The sequence below is a fragment of the Lampetra planeri genome, chromosome 24, assembly GCF_965212315.1.
Source record: "Lampetra planeri chromosome 24, kcLamPlan1.2.h2, whole genome shotgun sequence".
NCBI lineage: Eukaryota > Metazoa > Chordata > Hyperoartia > Petromyzontiformes > Petromyzontidae > Lampetra > Lampetra planeri.
The window spans coordinates 6,698,597-6,723,190 of NC_136130.1; the positions used below are offsets into that span (position 1 = coordinate 6,698,597).

The 24,594-nt window shown below is 46.0% G+C and overlaps 1 protein-coding gene, 1 long non-coding RNA gene and 1 other non-coding gene across 3 annotated transcripts; 2 read left to right on the forward strand and 1 right to left on the reverse strand.

Moving 5' to 3' along the window:
• Positions 1-822: 822 nt before the first annotated feature.
• LOC144726684 (uncharacterized) lies at positions 823-3,091 on the forward strand. Its single transcript, XR_013587324.1, has 2 exons — positions 823-1,034; positions 1,511-3,091. It is a non-coding gene; the product is annotated as an uncharacterized LOC144726684 (long non-coding RNA).
• On the reverse strand, positions 2,619-19,936 carry LOC144726682 (von Willebrand factor C domain-containing protein 2-like). The gene is made up of 3 exons (XM_078605473.1): positions 18,035-19,936; positions 10,382-10,511; positions 2,619-7,369 (listed from the first exon to the last, which is right to left on the reverse strand). The coding sequence occupies exons 1-3, from the start codon at positions 18,389-18,391 to the stop codon at positions 7,125-7,127; spliced, it is 732 nt and encodes a 243-aa protein (XP_078461599.1). The 5' UTR covers positions 18,392-19,936; the 3' UTR covers positions 2,619-7,124.
• Positions 19,937-21,423: 1,487 nt separating this feature from the next.
• On the forward strand, positions 21,424-21,495 carry TRNAQ-CUG (transfer RNA glutamine (anticodon CUG)). Its single transcript has one exon. It is a non-coding gene; the product is annotated as a tRNA-Gln (tRNA).
• Positions 21,496-24,594: the final 3,099 nt, after the last annotated feature.

The following is a 24,594-nucleotide window of genomic DNA, read 5'->3' on the forward strand; positions in this document are numbered from 1 at the left end:
TGACATGGCCACCTCTTCACGTATGTACATGTAAAGTCCTATGTCAATCCGCTGCATCGATGAGGGGTTATCCATGGCCGTGTGGACCGGGAGAGCTATTTTACTGTGTCTGGTAAAGGCAAGAAGCATAGATGTTGGAGCCATATTACGGTACAACAACCCACGCGTCCGCTGAACGTCCGGCAAACATCACGATAACAAATATTACTTGGGTCTTTCGGTAGTCAAGTAGCTATAGGTACAAATTAATAAAATAATAAATATTAAATAAACAAAATACTTCGACGTTTCGATCACAACACAAGCGATCGTGATCAGGAGGAAAGAGGGGGAAAGCTGCTGAATGCAGACTGTATTATTGGTTTGTAATGAGTGTAGTCCTACAGTCATGATAACAAAATATACCGCAAACAGTGAAGGTGCTCGTCATTGCATAGGATTACATTTTAAACGTTTCACGTCCGCAAGGCCGATTCGAATTGGAAGACGCTCTCTCAAAAGCAGGGCCGTTTCAACAGAGTAACTTTTTGCCACTTCCATTTCTCATACGTGGCCTTGAAATACATTGCTTGGTGCTGACCTCATAATGCCTGGGCAGGCGGGGGTGTGGTGGGTGGGGTGGGGGGTGGTCCAGATGAGGCGGCAGCCCTGGGCACCCCTCCTGGGGGATGGCGTTGCATAAATGTTTCGGTGAATCGATGGAGGCAAGCAGCGACGACTGGTGGCTCATGTTTTTGATGGGGGTGGTGCCCTCGCTGCTGTAGCAGTTGTGGTGGGGGGGGGACGCAAGGATGGCACCATGCTTTGCTCTTGCACTGTCTTGCCTCACGGCAGATGTGGAGCGTATGTATACAGGAAGTTCCTGTTTTTGTTGCTAATTTTGGTCACGTGACCAGGAAGTGACGATGTTAGATTTTCAGTGAACCACGCGGGCATCTGCCATCTTACTGATAATTCAAGATGGCGGCACGCATCGCATCTTAGTGAGACCACAGCCGCACTTGTCCATTGTGGGAGCTTAATAAGCATTGTCTGTAAGTTTGTTTATATTCCTATAATATTGGCAATGCTGTTGTAATGTTGGAATGACCGTTATAGTGATGTAAATGCCTTTATGGTGCCGTTAAGTTGTTGTAGTAAATACGAGGCCTAGTTAGTAACGAAGCCTGCGACTTTCCTTATTGTGGATGTTACTTGTGATTTAGTAGGTCGAGTCAGACTTGTGCCCAGGTGGCTATGTTGCGATCCTGAGAGTAAAGATGACGAAGTATCTCATCCACAGTTTAGTGTTATGTGTAATGCTGTACATTTGGGGTGCAGTGGGATGAATACACGATGTGCCTGTATGCAACGCACCGGCTTGTGCTCTTGTCTAGCTGTTCAGTGGTAATGTAGGGGCCTGGTCCGTCCAGGATCTATTGTTATCTAAGACAATGTTCTGATGCTGTGGTGTTCATTGTGTTGGTGTTTCCGGATAATAACAGATGCTGTATCTGTGTTTTCTCGCCAGTTTTACCTTGTTACAATCAATAAATGACGATTGGAGTTGGACGTTCATCCTGGCTCCGAGGGTTTATTGAACGCAAGGTTATCTACTCGACTAGCGGTGCAACGCAGCGCACAGCGAGGCCGAGATACGCACCATGCGCCAAAAAACGTCTGGCTGCTCCCCTGATGTCGATATCTGCCCGTGACCCCTGCACACAGAAGCTGGCAAATCACTAAGACGGCCTTTACCATGTGGAGGGACGGCATCAACACCCTGGAGTACAAGCTCATTAAGGCGGAGCAATGGCCCTTGTACACCAAGGTGATCATGGAGGTGGGCAAGCGGTCACCGGGCAATCAAGCGTGGGGGCACCGCAACAAGCGACAACGCCAATGAGCGTCCAAGCCATTCTATATTGGAGGGCACAGCTTCCTCCTTGGGGCAGCCAGAGGGTGGCAGTGTGGGTGGTCCTTTAATTGACGACCGACTGTTCTGTAATTCACGGTGTTCTGCCTCACGGCAGGTGTGTTGCTCCATGCGGGAGTGGGGGTGTGTGTATACAGGAATTTCCTGTTTTGAGGTTGAGGTTGGTCACGTGACCAGGAAGTTCCGATTTGACAGCCCTTCAGCCACGAGGCTGGTGGGTCCGCCATTACACAGAGTTCAAGATGGCGGCACACATCGTGTCCCAGTGAAGCCAGCTGTAATTGGATATTGTGGGACTTTAAGAAGCATTGTCTGTAAGTTCGTTTATGTTCTTATAATACTGGGGATGCTGTTATAATGTTAGAATGGCCGTTATAATGCTGTAAATGCCTTTATAATGCTGTTAAATTGTTATGATAAATGCGAGACCTAGTTAACAACGAAGCCTGCAACACAAATTTTCTTGCTGTGGATTTCACACCTGATGATGATTGCTTGTGTTGCAGTCAAAACGTCGTGAGAAATGTTTTTGTTTTATATTTATATTGTTTTATTATTTCCCTTCTACGTGACTTTACCGAAAGAACCAATAATATCATTTCACTTTGTTTACATGCTTTTTAAATGACAGTAACAATAACATAGAAATCATCAGCTGATGTCCGTATCATTTTGGGGGAAAAACAACATATTAACTGGAAAAAAGCTTTTCAAAGGATTTTATTCTTCGACGGTTCAGTTGCTCACATCTTGTTAATAACAACGCTGTACTAGACAAGCAATACATTTGCACGTGTAAACTTATGCAAATGCCAGGTTTACATGAATAATGTGTATAGATTTATAAGCAGATAAAGCAATGTAAAACGATTTTCACAATAAGGTGACCAGGTATCCTTGCAATTTATTGACAGGTTTTACAATTGAACATGCACTATGTCAAAGTAAAAAAAAAGGAATAAATAAGATAAAATAATATTAAAACCATATGCTGCTCTATTGATTAACTACGTACACAAGATCTGCTGTGCCACATCACAGCAAAACCTATACGTGTGTTCTTGCAATACATTCTGTGTAACCTTAGACACATGTAAAAATAAACATTAAACGGTTGACAGTTAACGTTTTTGCCCACAAACATTTCTGGGCACAACTTTTTCCGTAACTTCTGGCCAGTGTGATATTGATCAAAGAGCCCATTTTTTGCATTATTTTTGTATCACCATATGTAGGGCTTAATCCTTTTGTTTTTACTTGTTGAATACCAAACTAAAAACAAACGTTGTGTTATAAACTGTGCTTTTGGGTTGTACAAGGTGTAGTTCGGCATTATGTCGGACGTTTCGCTGCACTGAATTTAATGCAATACGTGTAGAAGCTCCTGGAACGTGGAGTGAAACGTCGGACCACATACCAAAGAACACGCGGTAACAACCCAGAATACTTTAGAGAGCTACCCTGCCCAGCCGCGACCTGTGCCGGAGTTCATATCTAAAATTGCCCTTCTGTTCAACCAATGGCGTTCATTTTTAGAAAGTAAATTATAATAATTTAACTGTCACTTCAAGAGCAAAAAAAGAAAAAAAGTAATTATCTGAGCTCTGCATCAGAGCTGCGTTTAGAGTTTATGTTGCAGGCATTCTATTACAGTTAAGTTTGTCGGCAATTTGAAAACAAAAAGTTAAGTATTTATGCAAAGCATACTTTACCGTGACACAATCATTACAAAATGTGCCGTTTAATTAGGGCTGCGATCGCGTAAAATACAAAGAGTCGTCTTAAACTCACGCTTTCACGGGTGAAAACGATTGTGTGTGTGTAAAAGCACAGAAAATAAACTTTTTGCGGATTCCCGAAGGTATGCCAAGTGGCTCATACGTTTTTGGGGATCCTTGTCTGATGCCAAGCAACGCTTCAAGGGGCACGTGAAACGATGATGAAGATGATGACAATAATATAATATTGTCTAATACTGTTAATTCAATCTCTAAAATCGTAATATTACAGCGCTGAGGAATGTGGAGTGTGCCCGGGTATTCATCTTAAAGCCTACCATGGCATTTCTTTTTCAAGAGTTTAGTTTCACGTAATTACATTTTGCCCATTAGTGGTAACACAGGAGCACGTCGTCATCATTGTCATCTTAGTCATAATGTTCTATACAAAATAATATTGCGCTTGTGGAACGAATTGCCTCGAACTCCCTGAACATTCTAAAAGTCATCTTTGACATTTGAGAAACTCAAAAGTCATTTAGTGTCGGGCCTTGAACCAATAACTCATTTTGAAAACTGAATCTTGCTGGCTACTTGTTCGACTACAAGATGGTCAGGTGATATAATTAATACAGGTAGGAACAACAGTTCCACACTGCCCACCAGGGAGTATGTGCCTGTCTGTCGTGCATAGCCACGCCCTCGATTTGTATTTCATAGAGTACTTCGGGCGGGCTCAGCACCACGTGACGCGCCGCCCCACGCAGCTTGCGCCGCGTGACACGGATCGCACGAATGCGCTGTCCAACCAAGTTCCTATTTGCCCACTCCGAAGGAACGTGTTGCAAATAGATTATTAAATCCATCTGTGCAGAGCTTTTGAGTGTTACCCCCTCATGTGTGGGAGTTTTCTCCTGGTACTCTGATTTCCTCGCACATGCCTCTCAATAATGGAATTCCCAAACTTCCCAAAAAGGGATTTTAATAAACTATCAGAATTTATTTGCAAAAGGCAGATTGGGTCAATGCCACAGTTAAATGAAATTGTGGCATTGCTGCTGTCCCTGAAATCGAGTGTACCATGCGAAGAAAGGATGCGCGTTTATGCACATTTGTAAAGTGTCGTTGACACAAACATACCGCAACCTAGTTTTAACACATTTGATGAAAATTTTCCGTGCTCTGGAGTAAATCACTTGGGCGCAGGGCTTACTAAATAGTTTTGCCTAGAGTAGACACGCGACTAATAGCCACAACCGCAGTGGGAGGTATAGCGCTGAAATGAAGCCCTGCCAGTAAGCATTTACCAGCTAGCTGTAAGTTTTTATACTTCCATATTTAATTTTGGCGTGAACATTCCACACCTAAGATGTGTGCTGTGTGATTTTAACAGGCTCCCTGGCAGGCTGGTGTGCTCACTAATTGCCCGCTGGGCAAGTCGACCTGGTCAGCGTTTGTCTTACTGCTCATCACCCATCACAGGTCGTCGTCAACGTTAGTAACACTCCTCTAAAATTAATATCGACATTGTTGCACTGTCACAATAATGCCATCGTCACGGACAACAACAACAACATAGACCATATCTTAAATTTTTAAAATACCGACAAGTTCTTTGTGATATTTTTCCGCTGATGATGGCGAGACGTGGGCACCCATACCCATGAGGTAGGTGGTGCAGTATTTTGCACGGCTCAATGTCGCATGAATGGATATAAAATGCCAATTGAACGTTCTCCCTTTTTTCCCCACCCCATCACATACGTGTATTACTGAGTAGCGAAACTTTGGGGCTAATGATATGAAGTGATAGGCAACTAAGCCATTAAAATAATCATATGTTGAACTTTCGCACCATACGTAGCCAACTGTGCTGATCGGATGTGCGGAACAATGCGTCACAAGGTGGTCGGGTGGTGGGACAGGAGTTATGCTTAGGAAACAGTGGCATTTGTGGCTCCAATTGGTGGGTTAATACGGTTGCTGGAAAATGCCACCTTTGCTTTTCCAGCATCAGTTGATTACGGGCCAAGTGCTTTCCTAGAACATTTGGAATGCGGAGGCAATAGCTTCATCAGAGCTTCTTCCAGGAGGTAGGAACGAAGTTCACTCAGCTTTTCTGCAATGAGCATCCAACTCACAATCCATCTCACAATCAAGGGGATGAGTTCACACCCGAGTCTGGGAACAATTTAGCCCCTCACCTCTGCAAGCACAATAAAACGAGGATCCCATTATAGAAAGCAGTTGCCTTAGAGAGGACTGGCTCCCCACCATGGGGAATGGGGAGTGTTCACCGCTGACTCAACGGAGGTGAGCACCGCAGCGGCAGCCTCAACAGTCTGCCACGAGTTTGTACATTACCGCAAAGTTCCCGATTATACATTCATCACTTGCCACCTGAAACTGGGAAGGCGAAAAAAAACTCCCAAGGTAGAGGTTTTTTTTGCGGTAGAAGTGGGGCGACTTTTGGCCGAGATTACGAAGTCAACGTTAGACGACCCCGTGTCCTTGACCACCCCACTCGGTCGACACACGGGGCGCAACTCTTCTTCGTGGAGCAGGAGTGGTCGGGGTCCGCTTAGGCTATTGGCAAGACTAAGCTTCACCCCGGTTTGCTTACCAGGACGTCTGCCCCCCGACCGGGCTGAAGGTAACGTGGGACACGCAAAAAAACACAAAGATCCCATCATATAGCATTAACAGACTGTTGTGGCAAGTGCTGTTAGTCAGCATTTATGAAGGCTGGCACTCTGGCACGCGAGGGGGTGGGCAGCACCACGCCCGGACGCCAACTTTGTCTCCCCGCAGTGGTGATATTTACACACCTCATCAGATACTCATTTGAGGCTAAGTCGACCTCTGGGAGACCTAGGACCGGTTCAAATAATCGTCAATGGTGTTGGCCGTGAGCAGGAATCGAACTCGGGCCGCCGGATTCGTGGTGCAGTGCGCTAACTACTACACTACATGGGATACAGATGCATGCACACACATACACAAAGATGCATGCGCACACAAAGATGCACACACGCACACCAACACTGGGCGACATAAGTAATGAATACGACGAAATAGCGACGTCTTCCATAGTCGTTCTACTTATATGACTCGGATTGCCATCTCTGAGGGACAAACCACTTAAACATATCGTGAGAATAATACGTTGTATAAGCTGAAGATGGGAGAACCACGTGTTAATGCATCATCTCGTGTGGTGGCAATATTACATAACTGACAAAAAGAACTAGACTTTTAACTTTCCCCGGGGGGAACAGTTTACTGGATTCCCAGCACAGCCACGATTATGGGGGAAAACCAGGACAAGGTGGCAACACTATAGCAACAATAATAATAATATAACCCAGACGTCGGTGTTGACGTCGTAGGGTCGCTTATGTCTGCAGCCGCACCAGTCGGCCAAATGGTTGCAACACCGTGCGATGTAGGGAAAGGCGCCACCATACGAACGCAACCCCTCGTGGCACTCTTCAGAGGACTCCCTGCTGCTGCTGCCGTCCCGTCTCCACCGCCGTCGCCGCCTCGGCCGCTTCCTCCTCCCCCTGCTGGCCGGACGCGCACCTGCGGAGGCGTTCGCAGCGCGCCAGGCGGTTGCCCTCCCAGTAGCCGGCCTCGAGGCCATCGTGGCAACGGCAGCGCGTGCACTCGTCCAGCCATACGTGGCTCCCGCCGGGGATCACGCGCCGCCCGCCCGCGTCCGCATAGCAGTTGGGACCTGGCGGGGCAGGGCGGGGAGGAGGTGCCACAGTGAAAGGTCAAGAGGTCAAGAGGTCATCGTGACCCAGGGGATGAGCGGTCGTTGTAGAGGTATCGCAAGGTCTGAGCTCAGCGACCGCCTTGGCTGCAAGCATGTGGGCGCCACGGTGGCGATATGTTAACTACGCTCACCTAGTATACAGGAGGTCGTGGGTTAGATCCTGATGCCTGTTGTATATTTGGAGTATATATGTCACTCCCCATGGTTGGGTGGATTTTTTTCGGGTCCTCCAGTTTTTCCCTCCATATTTAGAATCAACGTGGATTCAGATTATTGAGCTGCTATACGTGACCACGTGATAAGCCATTTAATAGAGCTATAATTTGTGGCCAGGTCGCTTTCGGAAAGAAAAAAAACGGTATAGCTCAGTGGGCCTTACCTGGTAAAATAAAAATTACATATATGTTTATTATCATTACGATTGTTTACCTAGGAAAACATCACTGAGTCTCATGACTCTTTTTTTAGGAGAGACCTGCCGAGTTAAATGCAATGTACGCGCCGTCTGCTTCACGGTTGACGTTAAATATCCCGCGGCATTTTTCGAAAAAGACGAGGAATTCCAACGGGTGCCTGCGTCGCAGTCCAAATTCGATCTACACATCGGACGTAGCGACCCTGCTGGCAGACTCACGTGCAGATGAAGACAGCTGCCACTGAGGGGCAATCCCCTTTATCTAGACTTCAGCGGGGCAATGGAACAGTTGAGATGAGATGTGATTAAAAAAAGCACTTTGACTCACGGAGGAATTTAAGTGCTCTACATAATGCACATCGTTATCCTTCTTGCGGGTAATGCCATCGCATCTGGCTTTCGCTTTTTTTCCGCAAGAGCCCTTGGCTGTTGCACAGTCGACACTTCTAACTGTCCACACATTTATAATTTACAAGGATAAGAACGCGAATGAGCTAACAGCCTTCACCTGTCTTTATCTCTGCAACTTATTTCACCAAACGCTGTATTACCCCTTACCGGAAACGGTAAGGGGTTTGACAATACAATGGCTGGGGAGATATCACGTTTCACGGCCGAGGTGAGAGATAAGTGAATGCACTCTGATTATGGGCAGCGGGCAGTTTTTTGCAGGATGCTATATCATCTCGGGCGCTGCCAATAACAAGAGTGGGACGTGCATTGAATGTGAAATTATCAATAATTCAGTCCGGTGGTAGGAGGTGTTTCCCACACCAGTGAGGTTCATGTTGTCAGGGACGACCAGCGAGTACATCGTGGGTGTGCGCTAATGAGCGATTAATTTACACATTGTTTCATTTTACACGCATTTTGCTTACGCGATGTCGCCCACAAATAAACTTAATATTATAATTTCATTTCTCTCTCTTTTTCTCCCACCATTTAAAGATATACATGTGTAACTGTTCTTATTTGTCTTCAATATATATATATTGCTCTATTTTACTTTTAAAGGATACATTACATATATGAATACTGTGCCACTTTGTGAGGAAGTCAACAGTAGTTTGGTATACTGGGTCCCTCCATATGAATACGTAGCTTCCACTGCTGGCTCAGGGCTGTAAACTCGAGATAAGCACCATCTGAATGCTGATTTGAGCCAGAAATTACGTTGACCTGACATCACGTACATGACATGTGGCTTATTTATATACTTGTTCATCAAGCGGCACATTCTTTACCTTGCTGTCCTGACAACATAACATTGTTGACGTCAGTCCTTCAGTCTACATTCAATGAGTATTCCTGCTGCGTAGGTTTTCGGGTGGGTCCGTGCACTGCTTGTCATCACGTCCGACGTTTCAGCTCCCACGTCCTGAGAGCTTCTTCAGGGACCGAATAGCTCCCAGCACGTGGTGCAAAACTTCGTGCGTCGTGCCGACCAACGTGCGATACACATCGAAGAGCTGTGTAATTTGTATAACTGCATATATGTTAAACTTCTTTCACACCGTACGTAGCCAACCGTGCTTAATCGGAGGTGCAGGGTGAGGGACAACATCGCTTGTCGATGCCAGGTCCATGTGCATATTGCTCATATGCTGAACAGTCACAAGAGGGCGCAGTTGCGTTACTCCAGTAGGACAGGTCTCCCTTGCTTTGATGTCTCAGTATGTGGCCTCTGGCCTGCCTATACTAAGCACATCCATTCATGAAATCCAATTAGGAACATTTCTCCCCCACTTCATACAATGCCAGACATTCCTTTTAAAATAGATATTGCCTTTCAACCATCTCTCAACTTGAGTGATGTAAATATTAATGGGCACCAACCCAGAGACGAAAACCACACAAAATCACACACACACATGCAAAAAATCCATCTATTATTTATAATGTCCATCTCTTTGACTATCCACTGCTGGATGACTCCCTCATGCAAAGTGTGTAAGTCATCGGGGTTGTTTGTATGTATGTAAGTTGAACATCTTCCACATCGTATGTAGCCAACCGTGCTAACCGGAGGTTTTACATTACTTCACCACGCTGGTCGCTGCAGGTTTCGTGAAAGTGGGCGACCAGGATCAGTTCAGATACCACTCCAGTCGTCGGGGTCATAGCGCAGTGTGCTAACCGCTGAACCACCGCTCCATCCGATTAATAATGCAGTCATGTATTTGAAATTAAGAGCCAACCTATTCACGGATGTCAATATCCGAGCCAATGGAGGAAGCATGCATGTTGTGCTGGAATCAAGGGGAAACGTATCGGAGAAAATGCACACGTGCGAGGGGGCAACACTATCTCATACAGAAGAGACAGATGTGACCGTTAGTCCGCAATGCACTCTTAAATCTAGACTGAAGACTAATTTATTTAGAGGTGCTTTTTGTGTTTAGTTTGGTGTCCTTCCCCCGCACCTCCGATAAGCACGGTTGGCTACGCACGGCGCAAAAGAAGTTCAACGTACGTACATACTCTGCTCTACCTCCCCGCCATCTCTTCGCGAGCCAGGGTGCGTGACAGAGCGCGAACCGCGCCCTCACACTCACCGTCCTTGCAGGTGGGGCAGCAGTCGCCCTTCTCGTACACGGGGTTGACACAGGGAGGGGGAGCGCAGTCGGCGACCAGGCAGCGCGGGATCCCGTCCAGCTCGCACGTGCACTGCTCACAGGCGGACGGCTGCTCGCCAAAGGTGGGACGGACAATAATCCCGTACGGTTATTCAACGAAATGCACGACTCTGAGGTCGAAGCGATCTGCTGCTCAAATTAAAACTATGAACTTAACTGGAAACTTTTATCTAACCAGGTAAGGTACACTGAGATATATAGCTCTTTTTCACATGCGACCTGGCCACCAATGATAGCTCAATGGAGTAGCTTATCACGTGGAAATTTATAGCAGCCAAATACTCTGAACGTGTGTTTCTAAATGTGGAGGGAAAAACCGGAGGACCCGGATGAAAATCCACACGACTACGGGGAGAACATGCAAACTCAAAACATACAGCAGGCATCGAGGTCGGGATCAAACACACGACCTGTATACCAGGCGAGGTAATTAACATCTCGCCACCGGGGCATCCCAAATGAGCACTGAGGTGGCGCCCATCTCCTCATTCTCTATCTCTGAGCCGTAGAAGGAAATTACACGTTCCTGTGGCGGAGGTTAGTTTATCCGTAGGACAACTGCTGTTGACTTCCCCACAAAGTGGTACCTTATTTTATAGACCCCCAGAGAGACCATGAGCCGAGTCATTTCACAACTAGGATATGATCTAGCATCCTTCTAATTGCGAGCCTGGCCGCTTAAAATTATAGAGTGAAATTGGAAAACACAATAATACAGCACAGTTTTATTATTATTGTTATATAACGTACTTTGGATTTTTAAAACATCAAAATGCGACCGCATCTCAAGGCGGGAAGGGACGCGATGCTATGGGATGAACTGAAATAGGGTCAGGGTGTGATGGTAAGGCATAAAAATTGGTCATAATGTGATGGGAAGTGATGGGTTCCACATCGTATGGATGTGTTGGGATGAAATGTGGATTAAATGGGTCAAGATCACTTGTGATGGCGATGCCAGATGTTCTTCTTCCCAAAGTGTGTCCCAATGTTTTTGTACCTTGGAGATATGTATGTCTGTTGAACTTCTTTTCTTACATAGCCAACCGTGCTAATCGAGAGGTAGCAACTCTAGATGAGGCTAGTCTATGATGGGATGAAAAAAAAATGCTTCTCTTAAGAGTAGGCCTGCCTCCGCTGTGTTCAGACTCGAGCAGTTTCAGCCGCAAGCAGAAATCCACGTGGGGCTCGGTGAAATTTCAGGACATCCAGCCCGGCTGCTTTTCTCTACCGCTCGTGTAAACGTGTGTATTCGTGTAGCCACTGGAGCGGCAGTGAATTTGGCAGAGAAAATAGATCAGAGACGAATGGAAGCCTCATCAGTGGCACCCCTCCGGAGACTCCACAACCCGAAGCCGTCAGTGCCCAGCTGCAATGTGAAAAGGTAATTTGAAACGGGACGCGCATATTCCCAACCGTACTTGCGTACGTGCGTGCGTGCATGTCCTGCTCAGCTCACGGCCAACACCAGTGACTATTATCTAAACTGGTCCTGGGGCTCCCCTAGGTCGACTCAGCCTCATATGAGTACCTGATGTGGTGAGTGAACATCAGCACTGGGGAGATAAAGGCGGCCGGGCTTGGTGCTAGCCACCCAACCCCTAGTCTGCCGTGTCAGCCTTCATAGGTGCTCGCTAACAACACTTGCCCCAAAAGTCTGTGAAGGTTATAAGGGAGGTCTTTGTCTTTGTGTATTTGTGCATTGAAATGGCTTGGTTCAGTGGTGGTGCTAGCCCATTGGGGGTCATAAACAGACATACTTGGGGACTGCCTTTCAATGTAAACTCCTAGTAAAGAGATATAAACAAGAGGTAGAGATGTAATGAGGTAAGAAAACATGCAGACAAAAATATAGATTAAGTAAAATGAGATAAGAGAGATGCACACAAGATAGAGATGACACAGATTAATTGCTACTGTTACGTTTATTTCCTTGTTATGTTTATTTTAATATGAACCTCTATTTAAAGCCCCCTTATTTTCCATGAATCCAAGAGCCATTGGGCTTCTTGGTATCATACACTTGTGCTTGGTTTACTTGATGCCAAGCGCCACCACTCACTTGATTGTATGTGCATCGGTTGTTGAGAAAATGTTCGGTTATGATAATGATTATTTTGGCAGCATCATACCTGAATTTGTTTTAGCCCATGAGCCAGCGTTCTATGCGTGGCCAGGTGCGCTGCATTAAAATTGGACAAATTAACAGTGATCAGTCGAACTGGAGATCGAATTATATTGTATAGACGGTGGCCAAATTAATCAGTTTTTAAAATAATCCCTGTAGTAGGTCAGCCGTGCGATGGCTATGAATCGCGGTCGTCACTTGATAACACACATCACGACTCTGTGTTGCCTCTAAAAATATACAGCTAATATATTTTGGTAAATATGAAATGAGATGTGGATACCATCCATTATTAATCATTTATGAGCACATAACCAACATGGATGGAATCCACATTGTAACCCTTAGCGTGGAAGTGAAATTAATGATGTATGGAGGCTTTTAGTGAAAGATGTCCCACACCAAATGTACACGTTTCAGCTATACTCAAAAGTAATTAATATTGTAAAGTGAAATCCTGATAATAGGTTTTTTCCCTTTTATCTGGCAACAAAACAGGTGTTAAGATGTTAAAACACCAAACTGAAACCTTTTACAAGGAACCATGTCTACATTAACCACAATGCTTGCAGTCAGAATGCAAACTAAAAACATACTCTGATAATATATGCATTGTCCTTGAAACTGATTGGTCCACACCAGAGACAGCTTTCTTTTGAGCCTCGTCTCAAACGGTGTTTGACCAGAGGACGCCAAAATGCGTACAAATCCTGTATGCGAGTCTGCAATCTCTTCAAACTAACTTATACACTACAGATAAAGGTGCAGCCCTCCAATTTTTTGCTATCACCACTGCTACAAGAGGGAGCTCCAGAGAACCCTTCAGGGAGATATTTTTTGCAAACTATTCCACGCTTGCCAGACGTCTTGGGAGCAGTGGGAGTCCCTCCACGCTACCCCACCACACACGACCTGCCAATCGACGAACTTAACTGTTGTGTTACACTCCGCTGCTCCGGATGCAGTTGTCTGGCTTGACCACCTGAATGTGAAATTGTAGTTTGTTGCTCTGCGTCCACATCAGCCATACTGCTGGGTAGTCGGGGTGATTTAAGAAACTCTCTTCATTGTTTCAACTGCTGCCCTGAGATATCAAACTGGAAACCTCTGGATTGCAAGTCCAGTGTGCTAACCATGACACTGGCAGCATCTCAAGATTGTAAAATATAATCCGAAATGCATGTCTGTAACCCAAATGTAAATTATGCGCGTATTATAATTGTTTTACAATGAATAATCTTAGCCCTAGCGCATTTCACAATATGAGCCAGAAAACAAAGTTAATAATTACGTCTTTCCCATGACCAAAAATGTCCACCATCTGTGCTCCGCTGTTCCAAATTGTAGAGAGAGAAACAAATTAGTCTGGGTCTCTTTGGCAACTTGCCATATGCCTCATGTTTTCCGTTTTGCCGAGGAGCCTGCCTGTCCGTGTGTGCCTGTCTAGCATCTCCCAGGAGCTCGTATTTTCTCACAAGTTCTAGGTAAACGCAGCATTGCGAGTTCGTGGGAAGCGAAAAATGCGTGGGTTCCACACGCTCTCGTTTCTATGCGACGTACGTTGGTTCCTATCACGGGAGGGCAGGGACAGAAACGCGTCTGTGAATATAAACGAACTGCGATGTCAACCAAAAAAAAGAACAAAACTCTGACCGGAATGAAAATGCCGAGGTCACAGAACGGACCCAGATCGAGCCAGATGTGCTTCCTTATAACGTTCACCGCATGCGTGTGTGCAAACGGGACGGTCCCTCGGGTGTGACTTTAATGCAAATATGTGGCGTATTGTGGGCCGAGATGGTAACTACCTCGCCTGTTATGCAGGCCGCTCATTGGTTCAATCCTGATCCCGACTCTGACGCCTGCTGTATATTTGAAGTTTGCATGTCTCTCTCTCTCTCCCCGCGGTTATGTTGATTTTTCTAGGGGTTCTCTGGTTTCCCCCTCCACATTTAGAATCAACGTCACGTGTTTGGAGTATTTGGCTGCTACAAATTCCCACGCGATAAGCCACTTCGTTGAGCTATGCTTTGTGATGGCCAGGTCGCTTCTGAGAAAAAAAAGCTGTACAGCTCGTTGTGCCTCACCTGATAAAATAAAAACATTTGTTTAGTTTTATAGCTTAGTGTGTGCGCGCGTGCACAGTGTGTCAACTTTGACAGCAGCGCTGACGTCAATGCACGTGTTCCAACCCCCATCCCATCGTGAAATAATGGGAAGGCCGTCACCCCCCCCACTTCTCGTGCAGCGATGCAAAGATTCCGAGAGCGAGTGCACCGCGTTGCCTGTGCAACTGTTGGCTGGCGACGACTGACATTGTTAGGGGGGGGAGGCGCGGAGGTTGGTGGCGAGAGAAGAGAGAGGGAGTCTGTAGAGATGGGGGGGGTGGAGAGAGAGAGGGGCATGGCAACTGGTACCGGGCACCCAAGAACTCTGTCTCGTAATAAAACGATGGGTCGGTTGGGTGAGAGGTCATGTGGGTTTTGAGCGAAAGGAAGAGAGAGACAGAGGGATGGGAAGGAGTTTGTCCCTAATCGCTTTGTGTGCCTCCAGTGAGCCGTTGGGACTGTGTGGGTCAACTCGCGGCCACCTGTCTGCAACTGTGTGGGAGCAGCACATGCTGTGTTGACCGCGCGCCCGATGCATTCGTTTCCAGCCTTGCATACCATACAAAGCTCTCCTCTGTCTGGCCAAGAATTGTATATGGGTCCAATTACGTACTCTATCGTCACACTGATCATTCCGAAGAAATATCTTATGCAACGTTGGTTAGCACACTGAGCGATCGACGGTTCGATCTCCAGGTGCGGTATTTCTTAAATTCACCCCCTTCCGTCCCCCCGCCTCTGTACACCCAGCAGTATAAATGAGTAGTACATCTTAGTTAATCTATCGGCAGGTCGCATGTGATGGGGTAAAGTTTGGGATACTCCCACCTGTTTCCAATATTCATGGCCAGACCAGCATCAAGCAGTAGGAATTAATACGCTGTAGAGGCTCTTCTTCCAGCAGCGGCGTAGGCAGGAAATTGCAGGGCTGCACCTTAACCTTTCACTTATTAGGAAAGCTATCTCACGATGACTTCTGTATGAATTTGAAAAAAACAATCTCTTTGTGCGTGACAGCAATGAGATGGATCAGATTAGTTATAGTCACGACTTTGCTCTTGTGTTATCTATATAAGCTCCATAATTACTGTAATTGTGGATGCCTTAAATCATTGGTGTGGTCATTCATGAATATTTGGTCCGACTTGAGCTGTCTAACTTAAACAAATAAACCTGTCGCTTAACCAGTGGAAGTTTAATTATTATTTTTTATTTAAAATACGGTCACTGATAGTCGTCAATGACTCGCGGTTTTACTCGACTCGCCCTCTTCTACGATATCATAATCAGGAGCAGCAACAATGGCAGCAGATGCAGCGGCGGCAGCAGCGAAAGGCTATCGTGAATTAATTGTTGTTGTTTATTTGTACTGCAGGCAAATGCCGCGAAGGAAATGCTTGTTTATGTCATTGACTGCTGTTTGTAGTTGGCCCCTGGCTGCGCCAACGCGCAGCACTTCTTCTCACGCGACAAAGATCAAACCCCTTCTTACATTTATCTCCACCGCGATTTTCAAAAATGCAAACCTCTCTGCCAAAATGCCCTTCCAACCGCGCACCACATGGAAATGCTTCCAACGTATTAGACACTCGGTCAAAAATGCTTTGGCCAGTCATGAAACGGCGATCCTGCTATTTTTACGAGATGCTAAACCCTACGCGCGAAAGATTGCCACGTTCACTTGCATCCGGCGGAGCAGCGGTATAGCGGTTAGTGTCAAAGCCAATGAACCTCGACACATGAGTTTGATTGCCAGCCATGGCTAAACACCAGTGGTGAGTGATATATGAAGTGGTCACCCGCACTGACCAGCGTGGTGAAGTGTGGTAAAAAAAAAAACCATGACTGACACAAACATGGGGAGGCCCGCATCCAGCAGTGGATTAACAAAGGTCTGTAAACATTTCATGTATTTATCAACTCTTAAGTCCAAAACAGATATTTGTCTTATAGATACGACCCAATGTGATAAAATAAAATAATATTAAAAGCAGACAAACGTAAAATAACACGCCTTAAAATATACTCATTTAAAAGTTATCACAACTCAACGTACTTTTCCGCATAAAGCAATTGGTACCACTAATGGTTTGCCATTATCGGTGTTACCAAGTGGACCCAATCCAGATATTTTAACCTGTTGTATCACCTGAAATAAAAAAAACATTGCGTTCATGTCAAAAAATAAAAGTCACCCATTTGCCAACAGTTTTCCATCAACAACACTTTTCATCAGCCATGATTTAGCTACTGCTGGATGAAGGTCTCGCCATGGCATTGCCTTCTCTCACAACCCAGCGATGATGCCACAATCCAACTCGCTCCGGGCCACTGTCTGATCTCTTCGCTCCATCTCCATGCTGGTAATCCTCAAGGGCGTGTGCCCTCCGTTCACTGCACTTCCATCATCAGTCTCGTCCATATGCCACGATTATAGCTATATCCGATTAATGTCTTAACTGTCAATATCACGTCTCCAATGTCAGTGTCTATGTTTCTGATCCATCTGTTAAAGTAGAGGGATGTCAAAATCCTTTTTTGTTGATAGGTCTATCTGTTTGGCAGATTCATCCTATTTTCCGCAAATTATTTTGCAGATAAATGGAATAAATTCACAGATGACACAGTAAATAATATTTTTCGTGATGCCCCCCACCCCCCTACCCAGATAATCACGGATAAGAGGAATTCAACTGTGCTGTACTATAAAGGAGGAGACCCCTACCTCACCTTCCAAGACTAGGCACGCCTTTAGGGGGCAATTTGGTCGTACTCCCCGATGTATATTTTCCTATGTTAGGCCATCGGAGGTCGCGTGGGGGAAATTGAAGGCATTCCTACTTTTTTCAAGATGTCTGGCCAGCGTAGACGAGTATCCCACAACACTCTCACGCAAGGATCCTCTCTCTGTAGGCCCTTCCAGTGGAGGCTCTTCTGCCAGCATTGGCATTAGCAGGTAATTGCACGGGTGCACCTTTTAGCTTGAGTGTCCCATGTTGGCAGGCGGCTTGCAGATTTTGCTGGCAAGACACGCGGTTGCACTCTACAATGTGAATTACATTCGAGGTTTCATCCAAAGGGTAACTAAAACCGCAACGTACATTTGGCCGCAGTTCTATGGAGTACATGGAGTACACGGTGAATCTCAGTGAGCTTTCATTCACTTCAATTGAGTACACAATGAATCTCAGTGAACTCTTACTCACTTCAAAAAAATTACAAAGCAGTGAATCTCAGCGGTGAAAAATCTGTGTAAAAAAACGCACCAAGGGACCGCCTGACCATCTATCGCATCTCAATCATTCACAACCCCCCCCCCCACCCCCTCTATCTCACCTGGAACTTGTGGCCCAGCTCGTACACGTGTCCCCGATACTCGCAGCCGACCCGCTCGCATCGCGGGCAGCAGTCGCTCGGGTAGTGGCTCACGTGCACGCAGGCGGGCGGCAGCGCGGCGCACTCAGTGCGCGCGCACGCCGGACCCTCGGTCGTGCACTCGCACTGCGTGCAGTGGTCGGCGTCCGGGAAGAACCACTCGCCCACGTAGTAGACGCTGCCGTTGGCTCGGCAGGTGCGACCCGTTTGGTGGGCCACGGCGGCGGCGCTCGCCACCGGCAGGCAGCCGCACCAGGCGGAGAACACGATGAGGAGGAAACGCGGCGTGGGTGCCCGAGCGCGCAAAATTGGCCCCATCTTGATAATCGCACGCACGGTGGCACACTTTTCTCTCGCTCTCTCTGTCTCGCTGTGCGCTTGCTACAGTTGGCCGGAAAGGCTTCACACCAGAGCTGGTGTAATTTGTCGAAAGAGTTAATTCGCACTTTTGTTTTGCGCTAAATGTACAATACTTTAGTTAGCCGAAACGCGTGTTACTTTGAGGCTGATTTTTCTTTTTTTTTGAAATGTGTAACTCGAGCCTGACTGGCAATGTAATTTAAAACAAAAACGTTGCTCTCTACCCCAGTTAAACGTTACTTATTAACATATACTGTACTTATAAAACAATGTATATATTTTCAAAACAACATAGCACGCGTCCCGTTCGCTGGCGGCTCTTGGTAAACGCGAAGGAGACGGCGGTGAGTCGAGTCGGTTGCACACAGCGGGCTGAAGATGCTAGAGGTATTTGTATTATGGCTGTTGCTGCTGCCTTGTGATCCTGTGAGTCTATACCGGCGAGACGCGCAGCAGATATGCATCTGTGCGCGGTCACTCTCTCTGGCTGTCGGGAGCTGCTGCCTCCTCCCTCCTCCTTCCTCGCACACCCCTCCAACCTCCATCCCCCCACGCCGTGCCCTGGGGAGTGACTCGCATCGCAACCCACCCCAGTATGGAAATTCGTAATGCGTAATGCGCAAAAAGAGCTCATGGCTGGCGCTGGGGCGAGCGATGTTGCGCACCGAAATCCGAGCGTGTTCGGAGTTGTTGGGGGATTCCCATATTTTGTTGACAATGTTTGCTCAGAAATGTATTGCAACCGTGATATCGGTGTCGGCAACAGCAGCAGGGGCCACCGATCTATCCACTGTTGCGTGAAGGCATCCCAAAAGCCATTATCATGGATAGTAAACCACTGCAGCCGGCGTTCCTTCAATTTGAGGAATCAAAAAACTACACGAATTCTCTCTCTCTCCTGAAGGCCTCTCGGGACTTCAGACTTCGACATTGGCATTCAGTTCCTGGATGTACCGCTTACGCAAGAATATAAATTATACAAATGGATATACAGTTGAAATAGTCCACCTAGACCCTGCACACGATACTGATTTGCATCGCTTAATCTATTCTGTGGACGTACTCTCAGACGCGTTCCATTCCTTGGCCGCCACTTAGTGGCGTAGTAACTACATGATCAGCTCAGGGGGGGTTGGTGCGGCAATCGGTCAAGTGGGCCCCAATATTTGATTTGTCTCGCACGATCGCTCCTCGGCTGCTATATATCGCTGCACTCAAGGTCTCGAACATTTAACACTGTAGGGGAGCTCCATCATCGCAAAATTCAACCACTACAGCTCAGAAGTACCTGCCAGAAATAAGTAATATTTTTTTAAAAACTTTTTAAAAAACACGCTTTCATGAAATCTACCGTACTCGTAATGGCAGAACTCCACGACTCCAGAAAGTGGGCCCGAAGCTTGCCATAACGTAAGAGTCCGTGGTCAATTACAGCCAACGTCAGTTGAGCGTAGACAATTAGAGCCAAGCCGAAACGTAACATATAAAAAAGAATGTTTTAAAATATGTGTTGTTTATGATAGAATATAGTATTGTCATCAGTATGACATAAGTATACCAAATTTGCAGTCGATACCACATTGGGAAGTGGGTTAAAATTGAATTACACGATTTGAGGATACAACAACGACAACAACGACGACGACGACAACAACAACAGACAGAGTGAGTTAATAAAAAGCGTGTAATAATAAAAAGGGGAAAACCTATTCTCATATTTTGGTACTGGCAAAGAAGGTCCCATGATGGCCCGAAGTACCTCTTTGCAATGATACGTTCCTGCTCTAATTACATTCAAATACAATGTGGAAGGTTACGTGAAAGTATTTTCATAAAAAATACATTTAAACCACATTTTTAGTCGGGTTTTTGTACTTTTGACATTGTTGTTGAACACACATCTCAAGGTGGTTGTCAAGGGGGCCCCAACTCGTAGCTTTGGCCACCAGGAGAGGCCAAGGTGGGTGCCCCCACGCTAGTTTGGGGCCGTCCATAAATGACGTCACGCGATTTTGGACGATTTTTTTTACCCCTCCCCCCTCGTCACACGGCGTCACAAAAAGACAGACCCCCCCCCCTCAAATATGACGTCACAAAGCTCTGCCCCCCCCCCCCCTCAAAATAAAACATGCTTCAAATCGCTTTAAACTATTATCATTGTAGTGCGTATTTAATGTGGCGCTGCACTCTGATGTTGTAGGAGAAACATTTATATAAAAAAAGTATATTTAATTAAGTAGAACGTGTTGTCTATATTTATTTAAAGTTGCGCATTTTCATGTGACGTCACATTTCTCAAACCCCCCCCCCCCTCGTCACACATCGTCACAAATGTCTGATCCCCCCCCCCCCCAGGTGCATGACGTCATTTATGGACGGCCCCTTACGCTGCTGCCGCCACTCCGTCATTATTATTGACCATCGGCCATGATGCCCACCGTACTGGTCATGACGTGCCCTGCTCAAGCCCATTTGAACTTTCCTTCGCAGTTTGAATGATGCGACACGAACCTGCCCGCGTGTGTTCTCTCATCGTTGCCCATTATTCTCTAATTCACGAACGCGCTCGATCTCGTCAGATCTTGTAAGATAAGCAAGGGTACGCCTGGATTGCGCTTCAATGAGCAACTGCCTTGCGTGAGAGGTGTTATGAGCGAAATGCTGAGAGGCTGCCTTGTGTACTGCAGAGTCGCAGTGCACCGACGCAATTTGTTGCAGTGTACTTCTATGCTCCAACGTCCGTACTTCCCGCCTTCACCAACACGCACTGAGCAGCGTGGTAAAGTATGGTGAAATAACCAAACAACGTGCGCGGCGTGGGGAGGCTCCTCATCCAGCAGTGGATTGATTAACAAAGGGCTGTACCGTGCGCCATCGGTGTGATGTTATAGTAAGAGGGAGTGTCCAGAGACGTCTTTCACAGAATAGTTGTAGCTCCCCGTAGCAGAGAACGACACTCATCTGTAAATGACGAGAGGCACAGGCGTGGCGGTTCCATGGTGTAATGGTTAGCACTCAGGACTCTGAATCCTGCGATCCGAGTTCAAATCTCGGTGGGACCTACATAATTATTTTATTATACTGTACCGATGAGTCTTAATTATGATGAAACCGCTCCGCAGTTCTGCATCACTGCTGCTGTCAGTCACATTTGCTGATTTTTTTTTATGGTGACCGAAGACAAGATGACTATAATGCGCGAATAAGTAGATATCACAGAACGACTTCTGAGATTTCCTTCAAGTCATTTGTTGTCTCTACACACAGGGGGCACTACACTGCCCCACGTGTCCCGCTAGAGAGAGGCTTTCGTAGCCAAGATAGGCGAAACACTATATTAAATGTGATTGCGTTTATTTGTTTATATATGCAGTCAATTGTGAATAGACGGAGATAATAAACCCTTTATACTTGAAAACAAGGTATATTCGCAGGTATCTGAAACCTGGAATTTAACCCAGGCTCTCAGTAGCACTATCATTGTGCTCTGACCCCGAAGTCAACCAGACACCTAGTTTCAGGATAAAAAAAATAATGTCCATGCTAACTACTGTTTATCAATAATAAACATGATGAAATGAATGTGTTCAGGAAAAAAAATCCATGAGACTTACAGTTCTTTCACATTTGACAAACTACAGGGTCCACTCTTATGGTCTCATCAGCACTTTCATCTATTTTCAAAAAATCCCCTTGTTACACAGTCGAGAGGAGCTGGAGCTTCAACGACCGTTCTTCCAGTCTCACTCCCACCTGGCTTTTGGACTTGGACTTAGTTACCGGACTCTAGGTTCCATTCCAATGGCTGGCGTGGTAACTTTCCCTCCCCCACCTTGCACACGTGCCCCACTCATCGCAGCCTCCTCCTCTCAACGATGCCCACACATAGTCAAAGCCACCACACCTTGCCATCGCCTATTTCTGTTCGACCCTTCCGTTGTTGCACAGTAAGCATTTAACCTCAAAGGTCTGCACTTATAATATCCCAACAATCTGGCTTGAGGTCTTCACCTTGGTTGCTGTCTTGTTAACCGGCATGATAGACACGTGTCCCACCCATCACAACCTCCATTTCCGTCTTTAAGAATGTTTTGGTAAATATTAGCAGGAGTGTTACAATCGCAGGACTGCGAGAGATGGCAATAGCTTAGGGAGGCCATTAATCCAGCAGTGAATCGATTATGGCTGATAACAGTGATGATGGTGATGAGCAGGATAAATGTTGGGTGACTGCATCTACCCTTTCCTCTGTCAACTCACTTTGTATGGTTAGGATGGTCAGTTTGTGTTATTACATGCGCTGCTTACGTTGACATGATTTTTTTTATCCTGTTTTATCATTAATTATTATGGTAATTTAATACATTTCTTTGTTACCACTCTACCCTTGCATCAAACCTACTCAATGTCGAGACCCTTTCCAGCTCGTTCCCCCAAATATCTTCCCTGTCGCCATTTGATTCGGCTTTTTCCTGCGATTTTGCTCGATTCTTTGTTTTGAGTTGGGTGTGAAGATTGGTCTGCCCGATTTCCTGGAGGGGCTGCCTGAGAGAGCATCGGACTCTCCCAGGGCCTTTCCGAGAGCTGTGGTAGTATGGCAACTCTTGAGGCCTATCTTTGAGACAACGTGGTGGTGTGGAGGCTTCCTTGGGGCCTGTGTTTAATACGATGTGGGGGCTTGTGAGAATGCAGAGGCCTGAGTGATGATGTGGTAGATAGTGGATTAGACTGGCCTTTTCATCCATCTAGTTACAGAACTTCAGTTATTTTGACTTTGATTTCTTTTGTGCCCAATTTTGTGTGGTCCCATTGTGTGATGTGTTACATTTGTTGTCGTTTGGTATGTTATCAGTCTCAAAATGTTCCCTTTTTTGCCTGGATATTTTGTATATCTCGTTTGCGTTGCAAAGCCGTCGAATCCCTGTTTGTGGAAATGAGCGCTCAATCACTAAACATTCTTATTAATATCTTGACTTATAGCTTTCGTGACTGTAGGAATTAATATTCTTTGGGTCTTTCGGTAAAGCCACGTAGATAGAAAAATAATACAATTATTAAATTAATAACAATATCACGACGTTTCGATCGCAACACAAGCATAAATATATGGCCATATATTTTTCCTGCCTCAGCAGCTCTCCCGCTATATTTTTCACCTGATAGCGATTGCTTGTGTTGCGATCGAAACGTCGTGATATTATTATTTTATTTATTTTATTATTATTTTATCTACGTGCCTTTACCGAAAGACCCAAAGAATATGAATTCTTATTCATCTAAATTTCGAGGTTTATTTCCATATACTGTCGTATAAATTCCAAGCACACTCCCTGGTGTTGGAGGAGTAATTAAGGTTCAGTTTGAAATATTTATGCACGTGTGTTTTCCACTATCCCAGGAAAGACATGTTTACGACGAAAATAATAAGTTAGGACCCTCGGTGTATCCAAAAATAACCACAGAAGTGCTGCTACCCCCTACCCCTATCCATGCACCCCTGTGCCACAATTAAACGCGGCAGAGAGCCATACAGTCACGCGGGATGACGCATTGGTGTGTTGTATAAATAGCCGATTGTGAGTGGTGATAGTTCTAGCCGTGTTCCCAATGGGCTAAAGCTATGTGTACTGTGGGCTTTATATTTAGGGCAGCAAGTCCCCAAAATATCAGCAGCATTGATTGACTACACGCAAACGCTGGTTCGGTTTTGACACGCAGTTTTCTCATTCATTCATTCATAAGATTTGTACTGCGCACACGTTAAACTTTAAAGTATGTATTCAGGGGCGCGGGAGACTACACTAAGCAGAGGAGGGAGAGTAAAGTATTATAATCTTGACATGAGGGAAGACGGCGCCAATACGTGATGCAGTGAGAGCAAAGGGAGTGAATTCCAGGCAACCGGAGCAGCGGCGTTCGCATTGTCTGGTTCGAGACATGGGCTTGAGGAACATCGGAGGTTGCGAGATGGAAAAGACGATGGTTTACCCAGCCTCAAAATGAGTACCTAGTGCGGTGTGTATACATCGCCACTAGGGAGACAAAGGCGACCGTGCGTGGTGCTGGTCACCAACCCACTTCGCGTGCCGTTCCGGCCTTCATCTGTGCGCTAACAGCACTTGCCCCAGCAGTCTGTAATGACTATAGGGGGATTTTTGTGT

Coding starts and splice junctions, on each gene's coding strand:
- LOC144726682 (XM_078605473.1), bottom strand. CDS start 18,391: ATGGGGCCAATTTTGCGCGCTCGGGCACCCACGCCGCGTTTCCTCCTC. Junction 10,512..18,034: donor AGCTGGGCCACAAGTTCCAG/GTGAGATAGAGG, acceptor TTTGGCGAGCAG/CCGTCCGCCTGTGAGCAGTG. Junction 7,370..10,381: donor CTGCCCCACCTGCAAGGACG/GTGAGTGTGAGG, acceptor CTGCCCCGCCAG/GTCCCAACTGCTATGCGGAC.